The sequence below is a fragment of the Brachyhypopomus gauderio genome, chromosome 11, assembly GCF_052324685.1.
Source record: "Brachyhypopomus gauderio isolate BG-103 chromosome 11, BGAUD_0.2, whole genome shotgun sequence".
Taxonomy (NCBI): domain Eukaryota; kingdom Metazoa; phylum Chordata; class Actinopteri; order Gymnotiformes; family Hypopomidae; genus Brachyhypopomus; species Brachyhypopomus gauderio.
In genome coordinates, this window is record NC_135221.1 from 17,926,635 (window position 1) to 17,939,134 (window position 12,500).

At 49.0% G+C, this 12,500-nt stretch overlaps 1 protein-coding gene across 1 annotated transcript in view; it reads right to left on the reverse strand.

The window, feature by feature from the left end:
* mgat4b (alpha-1,3-mannosyl-glycoprotein 4-beta-N-acetylglucosaminyltransferase B) overlaps positions 1 to 12,500 on the reverse strand; it is a 75,311-nt gene that overhangs the window by 5,535 nt on the left and 57,276 nt on the right. Inside the window, 5 exon segments of the mRNA XM_077022505.1 lie at positions 600 to 678; positions 1,217 to 1,410; positions 2,250 to 2,357; positions 2,947 to 3,077; positions 11,275 to 11,389. Of these exon segments, the coding sequence (XP_076878620.1) occupies positions 600 to 678; positions 1,217 to 1,410; positions 2,250 to 2,357; positions 2,947 to 3,077; positions 11,275 to 11,389 (627 nt within the window).

Consider the following 12,500-nt stretch of genomic DNA (forward strand, 5'->3'; position numbering starts at 1 on the left):
AGCAGAGGCGGGGTTGTAGGTCAGGAGGCGGTAGCAGAGGCGGGGCTGTAGGGGAGGAGGCGGTAGCAGAGGCGGGGCTGTAGGGGAGGAGGCGGTAGCAGAGACAGAGTTGTAGGGGAGGAGGCGGTAGCAGAGGCGGGGCTGTAGGGGAGGAGGCGGTAGCAGAGGCGGGGCTGTAGGGGAGGAGGCGGTAGCAGAGGCGGGGCTGTAGGGGAGGAGGCGGTAGCAGAGGCGGGGCTGTAGGGGAGGAGGCGGTAGCAGAGGCGGAGTTGTAGGGGAGGAGGCGGTAGCAGAGGCGGGGCTGTAGGGGAGGAGGCGGTAGCAGAGGCGGGGCTGTAGGGGAGGAGGCGGTAGCAGAGGCGGGGCTGTAGGCAGGAGGCGGTAGCAGAGGCGGAGTTGTAGGGGAGGAGGCGGTAGCAGAGGCGGGGCTAGACTTAACCAGAGAACATTTTGTTGTCAGATCAGCCAAAAGTCCTGGAACCCTCTAGAAGCGAACCCACCCGTCTGTTATGTCTGTTATGGCCAGAGGCTTTAGAGACAGCAGATGAAATGTGTGTTTGTGTAGGTGCGTGTCATTGTAAGAGCAGATGGAGGCTCACATCAAAAGGAAGCACCTCCACCGTGGTGTTGAAGAGCTTGTCTCCAGGATGCTCGATGTTCCCACTGCGGAAGAAATATCTGTAACACACACACACACACACACACACACACACACACACACACGCACGCACGCCACAAATAGCAAAGACAAAAATCAAATAAAATCAGAGCAAACCCAGTGATCTTGGGTTTCTACTCATCCTAACAAACATTTATCTGGTTTGGGACTGGGATCGATAACCCATTAGCCTATCACTGCATTTCGCTGTTCTTCACATCGTTGCTAGTCTCTCACCCACAGCCCGGCCGTGAGAGGACAGGGCAGACCTTCTGACCACAGCTGGGACCTCATCGTCCATAATCAGAGCTAGAAGCTGAGCGGCCTCATGCGTCTGCTGCTAGAGTGAAGGACCCATGGCTCTATTCTACACAGGCTTCACTTGCAACTGGGTGCCAATGGCACTGCATGGTTCTCATTGAAACACGTAAGACGTGCAATAGGTCATACACGCCACGGGTTGCTAACAGTAAGCGAGGTGGGTGGGTGTTTAGTTTGGGGGAGAATATTGTCTGCTTTTCTACGGTGCGGCTCGTTTATTTTTCCGTGCGTCTGCACCTCTCTATGCGGACGGGCGTGAAGAAGCGAATGCGGATGAAGTCTCCAGCCACGGGCGTGAACGCCCAGAAGAAGTCCTCGCCCAGGTAGGCCTTCTCCAGAGTGAAGTGCTGGTAGGTCTTCAGGCTGGTGGTGACCTCCGCTAGCGGATTGGCGTGGCCTTTGTGGAGAGTCTGCTTGCCAAAGTCCTTATCCTACAGAGACAGAGTGGGAGCGTGGGTAAAGACGGTAACGGACAAGGACACAGCTGCTTGAGGATCTTGCGGACAAGGCTGGAAAGAAAGAAAAGGAGAGAGACAGCTAGAAAGATCCATGTCGCACAAAAAGGGGGACTCCGCGCTGACGGACAAGAAAGGGACGGGCGGGAAATGGAGAGCTAGCTAAACAAAACCCACTCAGGTAAATAAGAAGAGAATGAGTGAGTGAGCATGTGACAGGCAGGAGCAGTGGGGGAGGGGCTGCAGACACTGGGGGAGGGGCTGCAACAGTGGGGGAGGGGCTGCAACAGTGGAGGAGGGGCTGCAGACACTGGGGGAGGGGCTGCAACAGTGGGGGAGGGGCTGCAGACACTGGGGGAGGGGCTGCAGACACTGGGGGAGGGGCTGCAGACACTGGGGGAGGGGCTGCAACAGTGGGGGAGGGGCTGCAACAGTGGGGGAGGGGCTGCAACAGTGGGGGAGGGGCTGCAACACTGGGGGAGGGGCTGCAACAGTGGGGGAGGGGCTGCAGACACTGGGGGAGGGGCTGCAACAGTGGGGGAGGGGCTGCAGACACCGAGGTCCCTCTAAGGTTCAGATCATCAGCCAGTCAGCTGGCAGAGGAATGGGAAATCAATATCACACAGAGCGGGCAGGGTCGCACGGTCCCTGACTACCACAGCGTCTCTGCCAGGCAAGGACGCCATGAACAAAAAAGCACATAAGTGTCTTTTTATGTTTTTCTCCAAGCAGGCATTTGCAGTACCCAGCAGTAAGGCTCTACTGAGACACGCACACATGAAAACACACTCGAAAACACACATACACATACATACCTTGAGCTTCTGGATCTTTCCAGCGAGAGAGGAGTGTGTTCCCACATGCTGGAAGAGGGAAGGCTTGAAGCGAATGCGAAGGTTTGCCTTCTGCCTGTCGCAGTGTTTCTGTGGAAAAGACGACAAACACTCGTACACACGACTCAGAATTCAGTCAGACACACAGCCACGGCGCTCTGCCTCCTGAAGTAAAGTTCATATTTTAAACTCCGTAACTATTAATTTTATGCCAACGGTGCCATTCAGAAAACATCGCCACCAATTAGCGTGGCAGGCGGCACACGCGTCAGTCCGGGTGCGCCTGGTCTGTTGCGTACGGGCTGTAGTCCTGTCAGACCCACGCCCACATCTGCCTCTCGTCAGACTAGCGCCCACTCTGAACTGCTACCATCCGCCATCCTCTCAGAACAGAGCACTAAGCATTCGAACCTGCTACAGGGTGGATGCCCCCCCGGCATTTAGATTTTCGGAAAAAAGAAACACAGGAACAAATAAAACTAGAAAAAATGAGGAAGGAAAGGAGAGAGAGCAGGGGAATAGAGATTCTAGAACTCAAATTCAATGCTGGGATATTATTATTATGCAAAATAACGTGCGAGTGATGCAGTAATCAGAATAGCTGGTTAAAAGAAAGTTTGAAACATGGGTCGAAACAGGGTGTGTGTGTGTGTGTGTGTGTGTGTGTGTGTACACATACCGCATCCTTCTCTGGGTTGCACACTTTCACCCACATGATGTGGTCCAGCAGCCAATCAATGGGCTTATCCTTGTAGAACATTAGCATAAACTCCACTATCAGAGACAGGTCCAGGGACTTGAACATCTTACCTGCAACAACAAATTCCCAGCACAGTCAGTCATCATCCAGAGCATGATGTCATCTACACAGGACAATCAGACCAAATTACATCGCTCACGAGTGACTCATCCTTCCCCGCAAGTAGCACTAAAAATAGACCTGTTGCTGGTTTCTTTTTTCTTTCATCAGAGACCTCGCCAAAGAAAGAACAGTTACAGAATACTCGAGAAAAGTTACTTCAGGGTCAATTCGGATACACAGTTCCCTATTCCTCCCCCGGACGAGCACTTGGTACGGCCACAAATCTTTCGACAACCCGCCACAATCATCCCAGTCCTTTCCAAATTCTACTGTAGTATATTCACATATCACGGAACGAATAGCTGTCAAAAACGACGGCATCAAACAAAAACCCAGCCAACGCGGCTTTATTTATTATTATTATTTATATGTCTTTTTATTGACTTATTTATTTTGCTCTAAGGCACATGTTCAAGTTGCACAGACCGCAGAACGGTTTCCCATGAGCCTTTCATCATCAGCCAACCAGAGCCGGAGTGAGGGGCATCAAGACGGGGACCAATCCACCATTTATTAAAATCAGAGGGGCCCCGTTACCCCAAAACCGCAACACCAATTTATTAAAACATTTCAAACGTTCCTGAAGACGCAGAACGCAAAGTAGTCGGTCACCCCAACTTAAAACCCAGTGAATGACATCACGTTTTAAAAGGACAGCAATGAAATAAGATCCGTTTGGCAAGGATGACCATACTCTGTCACCATGGCAACTGCAACCGAGTCTTCCACACCACGGTAACCCTAGACACACATACACACGCAGAGACTTTACGCTCTCGAGGCACTTTATTAGAAACACCCATCTTGTGTCTGCATTCACTGGTCAATTTATTAAGGACAATTTCCTTACAGGTTTGTGTGGTACAGGTATGAAATGGCAACCCACGGGTCATTTATGATGCACGTTTTGGGAGTCACCTCATCTCACTGGACAGGTTTGGACCATTGCTGCTGATGTTGGCATTTCCTTCAGAACTGGGCCTGCTCAGCGTAGCAGTGGCACTATGGTGACTCTGGGTATGAGCTCATCAGGGACAGTAGTGTTGGTTGTGATTTGCCCCGTGTTAATGTCACTCCTGGCCTAAATGTGTTCAGCAACCCCAAATTTGTCACATCTACAGAAGCCGACCACAGACCAAAGAGGATTGCTAAAGCTAAGCACGCAGAACAGACATCTCTTCTGTGTTTATACTCCATCTACTCACCTAAAAATATATCTACTGAGTGTGCCTATGTAAATATGAAAGGGTTTCTGCACTTCTAGAAATAGTTTTGCAGTAAGATTACTGTCTAATCCAAGCCAGCTTGGAATTTGACAAGCAGATGAAATGAAAGACAATGCAACAATTAAGTAGAGCACTTCTGTCTGATAAACCGACTTGCTTCTTTCTCTCGCCCTTGTCTTCCTCGCCTGCACATCTGTCGGGCCCGTCATTTCTCCACACCGTACTCAGATATCAAACGTTCCGTTTTTGTTCTGAATTTTTTCCCGTCTTTGCCTTCCAATCTCCATCCATAGTTTTCATCTCATTTCTCCCTCTATCCATCACACACAGGCTATAAGCAAGCTCCACCGTATTCACAGCGTATTCATGCGGCTCCTGCCCAAGGACCCTGGATCCGCGAAGAGAGAAGCTGATCTGGACTCAGCCGTTAAGGACGTGCTGGAAATAGGGCAGGTTCTTTGTGGGGAGGCGCCATGGGGAACTCTGGCCTTTGATGAGGACGGTTATGGCAAGTTAGCGCCTTAGCTAAGCTTATTAGAGATAGAGGCATGGTGTGAAGCCCAAAACACTGGTTCTCTCTGTCTCTCTGTGGTGCAGCTCACCAAGAGGAGAGCGAAGAGAAAGACAGAGAGGAGATGTCCCCCCCCGCATGCCCCAGCTTGCCCCAGTCTGGTGCTGTTGTGTCACCAACATGGCCGTCTGCTTTCACACCCCACCCCGGCCTCGTTGTGTGTGCACGCACTCAGAACAGCTGCCAGAGTCGGCCCAAATACCCAAATACTGATCAGAGAACATGAATTCCTTCACACAGGACCATGAGAATAAAAGATGAATGGGTCTTCTAGACTGAGGAGTAAGGATCAATTTCCCAGAAGTCTCTGCTTTCACAGCAGATACCAGGCCTTGGCCTATTGCGTGCCTTCCATTCAGTGGCTCTCTGCCGTCTTTAGAGTGAATGTTCTCCCACTAAGATAGAAACTTCCCACTAAGCGCTGTGCTTTTGCACCTTTCACCTTTGACCTTTCACTCTGGGGTGAGGAGGGTCTACTCTTCTCTGAAATGCACATGTACATGTGGAGGTGTGAGAGTAAACCAGGCCTTATCTGAGAAACTTTAAATATCAGTATTCACCAGCTCGTTTCAACACTTACATGACTTCCCTCTCCATCTCTCCTCCCTCCCTCTCTCTCTCTCTCTCTCTCTCTCTCTCTCTCCCACTGTCCCTCCCTCTTTCTCCTTCTCTCCCTCTTTCCTCTTTCTCGCCTGTTCCAAACGGGTAGCACCACAGTAATTATCACCTAACGGCCAGACACTTATTTATCTTACCAATTTCAAATTGGAATTGACTTTTAATCTTCTTTTACAAATATTTGTCCCTTATCTTTTTTTGTTTGCTTTAGTGTTGGTTGCTGACAAAAACAAAGGTCAAAGTGCATTTTTATGAAGAAAAAAAAAAAAGATCCACAGTTTTTATGGATTTATTCCAGGAGAAAGGGTGATGATACGAGGCGTGTGCTGCCCCTCCTCATCCTCGCTCTCTCACAGTGACGCTCTTCCTCGCGAGCCTCCTCAGGAACAGGAACGGCTCACCCTCGTATTGTTTAAATATACACTGGCCCACCCACTGTAGTCGGTATGGGTTTCAAGCCCGGGATTGCGCTATATCCGGAGGCTCCGGCCTATCCGTGGTGCCGAGGGCCTGGGTGACGTGGGTTTGTGAAGGGCCTGGCAGAAGAGGTAGAATATTTAGAGGACTGTGTCGAGACGAGGAAGGACGGCCTCGCAGCAGAGCACACGATGAAAGAGTGTGTGTGTGTATGTGTGTGTGTGTGTGTGTGCGTGTGTGTGTGTGTGTGTGCATGTGTGTGTACGTGTACGTGTGTGTGTACGTGTGTGTGTGTGTGTGTGTGTGTGTGTGTGTACGTGTGTGTGTACGTGTGTGTGTACGTGTGTGTGTGTGTGTGTACGTGTGTGTGTACGTGTACGTGTGTGTGTGTGTGTGTGTGTGTGTGTACGTGTGTGTGTGTGTGTGTGTGTGTGTGTGTGTACGTGTGTGTGTACGTGTACGTGTGTGTGTGTGTGTGTGTGTGTGTGTATGTGTGTGCGTGTACGTGTGTGTGTACGTGTACGTGTGTGTGTGTGTGTGTGTGTGTGTGTGTGTGTGTGTGTGTGTGTACGTACGTGTGTGTGTGTGTGTACGTACGTGTGTGTGTGTGTGTGTGTGTGTGTGTGTGTGTACGTACGTGTGTGTGTGTGTGTACGTACGTGTGTGTGTGTGTGTGTGTGTGTGTGTACGTACGTGTGTGTGTGTGTGTACGTGTGTGTACGTACGTGTGTGTGTGTGTGTGTGTGTGTGTGTGTGTGTGTGTGTGTGTACGTGTGTGTGTGTGTGTGTGTGTGTGTGTGTGTGTGTACGTACGTGTGTGTGTGTGTGTGTGTGTGTGTGTGTGTGTACGTACGTGTGTGTGTGTGTGTACGTGTGTGTACGTACGTGTGTGTGTGTGTGTGTGTGTGTGTGTGTGTGTGTGTGTGTGTACGTACGTGTGTGTGTGTGTGTACGTGTGTGTACGTACGTGTGTGTGTGTGTGTGTGTGTGTGCTCATGCATATGCGGATCAATTCTGGCTGTTGACTTGGCGCCACTCCAATTAACAGGCAGCAGAGGAGAAGGAGAGGCTGTCTGGCAGCAGGGTGCTGATCTGTTAGCTGTGGCTCTAGGTTCCCTGTGATAACTGCTAAGCGAACGCAGGCGTGGCGGAGAGATCTGCCTGGGCGGATTTGCTCCTCTGCTCAGCAACGGCTCGTCTCAGCAGGACGGGGGACGTGACGGGACAAGAGAACAGAATTTAGCGTTCGTGCCAAGGCCCAGCAAGACAATCAGAGATCCGCATGTGGACACACGCAACACGGTGCGTGCGCGTGCCATTATTTATGTGTGTGCGCAGTTAGTACTAATCAGTGTTAGATTTCGTCTTTAACATCGTACTGGGATCAGGGGAGTGAAGACTGTGAGAACCAAAACAGAGATGTTGTGTAAGAAGAACAGTATCAAAGTCCTTTGTGACCTTGGTTTCCTGGTTAAAAATGTTTTAGAAGTAAATTTAAAATGGAAGAAATACATGAGCATTAATATAATTTATTAGCAAAACTGAACACTAGTAAAACGCTCCAAAATCTCCAAGCTGCTGTGCTGAATGGTGGGGGTGTTCCAGACCACATAATGACTGACAGTGACGTCTCCCGGGCAACGTCAACAACATTAGTGGTGGTGGTCAGTGACACAGCAGGCAGGAACATTGTGGTTTAGACGTACATTAGAGCGAACATGGGACTCTGAACAAGAGCCTTTCCCTCAGGAACACAGACTATAAAACGTGTAAAAGACAAGTTGAGATAAGGTCCCATCAGTCCTAAAAAGTCCTGTATTATGCATAGGAAAAGAGGTATTTTAGCTAATCTCGTTAAAGCAACATATGTGGAATGCTATTTACATCGCATGTGCAAGCAAAATGTCGTAGTGCTCAGCCCCGCATGCACGTCTGATCCTCGGACACGTTCCCCCACCTGTTTTTAGACCATCCTCTCCTAAAAAGTGACACTTGAGCGGAGGTAGAACTTCCAGCTGCAGAGCTAGCAGAGCCTGTGAAATGCTGAACGCATTGGGTAGGTGACGTAAACGTTGTGCTAACTCTGACCGTTAACTTTGGCAGGTCCGATGTCGCATACGCCAAAGAAACCCAACTCAAACCCAACAAAAGAAAACGGCAGAAAAATGTAAAAACCTCAACAGAAAACTTCATCTTTTGTCTGTCAATTCATCATAAATGACTCACAAAAGCTACACATAATAGAAGATAATCATCACAATGGGCAGACAGGGACTTTAATAAACTGTTTTTATCTTGGCCACGTTGGTCAAATACGGTTGTCTAAACACAATTGAACATTTCAGCAACACATCTTAATGACGGTGTGTGGCAGCGAAGATAACGGCTTGAGTGGTGTCTCAGAAAAAAACCCCAATATGACAAACTCCTCAAAACTCTTTCAGTGAAGATTTTCAATGTATATTCTTTCCTGACAAAGTAAATGAATTCCAGACAAGCGCGTGTGTCCAAAGAAGCAGCTTGTAATGTCCACCTGCCAAAGCAAAACTTTGAGCCCTTGTGAATAAATAACCAGAATGCCTTAGGAAATGTTAGCATGACGTCTACCAATCACATGACCCGACCCTGGCTACAGGGAGGGTCAAAGGTTACATGAAACCAATATAATCCAGTATAAGCAGAGTGATTTCAACGGCGTCAGCGCAGCGCCAAGATAGACTGGCATGTGACTGCGTCTGGAGCGGTTTATTTGATTTTAATCACTCATCAGTGACCCGTGCATATCTTGGCTTAAAGTGATGTTTTCCTGAAACTGAAAAGAAGCATTGAGTCAGGCCTGCAGAAATTACAGGCGGCCGCTTAACAGGATGCCACAGGCGTGTGAGTGATGGCCAGGGCCAGTGGAGGAAGGGAGCTATCTAACTGGGGTTGCTGCTTTAGGGATCCTACAGTCGTTTGGCTGTCAAAGTCTGACTCGGGCTTGAGCCGTGTCTAGCCTGCAAGAGACAGCCCGGCACACAGATACAGAATAAAAATACATACGCGCAATGAAGCATTGGTTTCCTAGTCTCTTCTCACCATACACACACACACACACACACACACACACACACACACACACACACACACACACACACACACACACACACACACGTGCATGGGCACACATAAGCACGCATGATTGCACAAGCACACACACACACACACACACACACACACACACACACACACACACACACACACACACACAACTCCATGTGGTCTCCATTTCCTCTGTAAACTAACCCAGGCTCTGACAGGCCTGGTGGAGACATCACACTCCTCTGGGCAGAGAGCTTGGCTCTCCCTCTGCATCCGATCGATGCCTTCCCTGATCCCATCTCCTGCAGATCATCCCATCTCCTGCAGATCATCTCATCTCCTGCAGATCATCTCATCTCCTGCAGATCATCCCATCTCCTGCAGATCATCTCATCTCCTGCAGATCATCTCATCTCCTGCAGATCATCCCATCTCCTGCAGTCACTCTATCGCCGGGCCCACACATCTCAGCTCATTTGGGTGATCGGGCTTCTCATCAAACCGGGCACATGATGGATCAATTAGCCTAGCCGCCATTCTGTTAGCGTAGGACACACTTCAAAAGCTAAGCATATGAGCTTCAGCTACGCTTCCGTGGATGGTGGGCACCATTGAGTGGTCCACCTTCAGGAGAGGCTATTTTCAAAGGCTCACTTTACCCGAGCATGAGTCACTGCACAGAATACAGGGTTGCCAACTTTCAAGATCACTTGGAGTGAGACTTGAACCTGGAGGGGGTGGGAGAGTGTAAATTGTTGACGGGGGGGGGGGTGTGTTGAACGTAAAATTGTTAACGGGGCGGTGTAAAATGGACACAAATTAAGTATTATATCGTGATCGATCGATCGCCGGTGGTTGGCGCCAGAGCAAACTAGTAACTCATTGAATCATAGATGTGGATCACGGGTAAATAAACTAGATTTTTTTTCGGCGTGAGATATCGTAAGTGTGGCGTGAGAGCGTGTGAAAACGGTCAAATGCGTGTGTCTCACGCTCAATGCGTGAGAGTTGGCAACCCTGACACGCACATGTGCATTAACCCAAGGCTAGCATGCTAGGCTAGCTAGCATAGTTCCATTTGTTCTGTGCTGAGCCTCACTGCTTGGAGAGCTGGAGAGGGGTCAAGTGTTTTTATTTCTTCTGACCAGGATTAGATACTAAATGTCAGCTTTGAACAGCTATTAACTGGACATATTTATGGAGCTGTTTGCTCTGCTTTTAAGAGAGGGCCATCTTAAGAGCTTGGGTTTTGTTTGAACGCTCAACATTTTCCCCCACTATCAGCTCAGTTCATTCCTAACTGTTATCAGTCCAAATTATAAACTGAGTTTAGCAATTTTATTTACATATATGCAAATTTGGGGTTACTGGCTTTCACTTCCTGGTAGGCCTGTTGGCATGCAAATTAGATTTTGGTCAAAATATGCATGCACACACAGAGAAGCTGATGCACTGATGAGAGACCTTGTTTTAGAGCTATTAGCTGCAGTCAGCTGGCCTCCCACTCAATGAAGAAGCCCAGCTGGGAGAATTCTAGAATAATTTACTCATAGATGAAACCCACATGAGAGAATTCTAGAATCATTTACTCATAGATGAAACCCACATGAGAGAATTCTAGAATCATTTACTCATCCACAAAACCCAAATGGGAAAATTCTAGAGTCATTCACTCACCAATGAAGCCCAGCTGGGTGAATTCTAGAATAATTCACTCATAGATGAAACCCACATGAGCAGGGATGCCAACTCTCACGCAATGAGCGTGAGACACACGCATTTGACTGTCTTCACACGCTCTCACGTCATACATGCGATTTCTCACGCTGAAAAAAATCTAGTTTATTTATCTCTGACCTACATCTATGATGCAATGAGTTACTAGTTCGCCATCCAATGGCCATCGATTGATCACAATATAATACTTATTTTGTGTCCATTTTACACCCTCACCCCCCCCCCCCCCCGCTAATGATTTACACTCGCCACACCCCCCCCATCAACAATTTACACTCACCACACCCCCCCCCCCCATCCCATCAACAATTTACACTCACCACACCCCCCCCCCCCATCAATAATTTACACTCGCCACCCCCCCCCCCCCCCCCCCCGATCAAATCTCACTCCAAGTGGTCTTGAAAGGTTGGCAACCCTGCACACGAGAGAATTCTAGAATAATTTACTCATCCGCAAAACCCAAATGGGAGAATTCTAGAATCATCCACTCACCAATGAAGCCCAGCTGGGAGAATTCTAGAATCATCCACTCCTCCGACGGCTGCTGGAGAGCAAAGTTCTTCATTGTGGTGAAGTAATTTGGTCGAGCAACAATGTCGTCCTCTAGCTAGGAGGGGGAGCAGGAGGGGTGGGGGGTAGTGGGGGGGGGGGGGGGGGGGGGGGGTTGATAGAGTACATTTCAGTGAATGGAGCATTTGACTCAATTGTTTGAAAGATCATCACCATCTAGCCAAGCACATTCTTTCCACTCCGTCCACAGACTGAGATTCCCTGAGTGAACAACAGTTGTGGCTTGGCCGTCCACAGGAAGTGTGTGTGCGCAGGAGTGGACACAACGGGCCTCCTGATAGGTGGAGCAGGACACAACGGGCCTCCTGATAGGTGGAGCAGGACACAACGGGCCTCCTGATAGGTGGAGCAGCACAGGAGCGCAGCTGGGGCTCCTCGACCCTGCCGTCATCCCAAGAGGTGGAGTGATGGAGGGATGAATGGGAAGATGAGTGCTGGAACACCACATCCACACCAGCCTTCACCCTCCCCTCCACCCTCTCCACCCTCAAGATCCGCCCGGCTACTGCACTTTGAGTGGACGAGCGGTTGGAAGCTTGCGTGTGTGTGTGTGTGTGTGTGTGTGTTCGTGTTTGTAAGTTTGGTTGTCGTGGCTACATCGAGTTGTGTGTAAAGTGTGATGTGCAAGCGTAAATTTGTCTCATGTCTGGAATTTGCTGTTGTGTAAATTTAGACATGTGGTAAACAGTTGTGTCAGTGTGGGTGTTTACGTGTGTGCGCGCGTGTGTGTGTGTTTTTTTTTGCCCTCTTTAACACACTATGCTGGATACTTTACGCAACATGCATTAGAACAAAGACTTTCTTTTCTGTCTCATGAAAGCACACCCTCTTGGTATAAGAGGGCTCTGTCAGAAGTCAACAAATCAATGAGTGAAAACCATTAGCCGGGCGGTTACAAAGCAACTTCACACACAGTCAACAAAAGGGGGGCAGGTCAGAAGAAGAAGAAAAAAAAAAACTGGATTACTCCCCCGAGTCAACATGCACGTCTCCATATACGCCCAGTGGAACTGGACTACACACCACTACCACAGTGTCATTCATTTCCCAAGAGTCCATATATATATGGACAACTGTTTACTGGTCCCTCAAAAACTAAAACTATTCTCTTCACACTTATATGATAGTTGTGTCCTATCAAGCCTCTA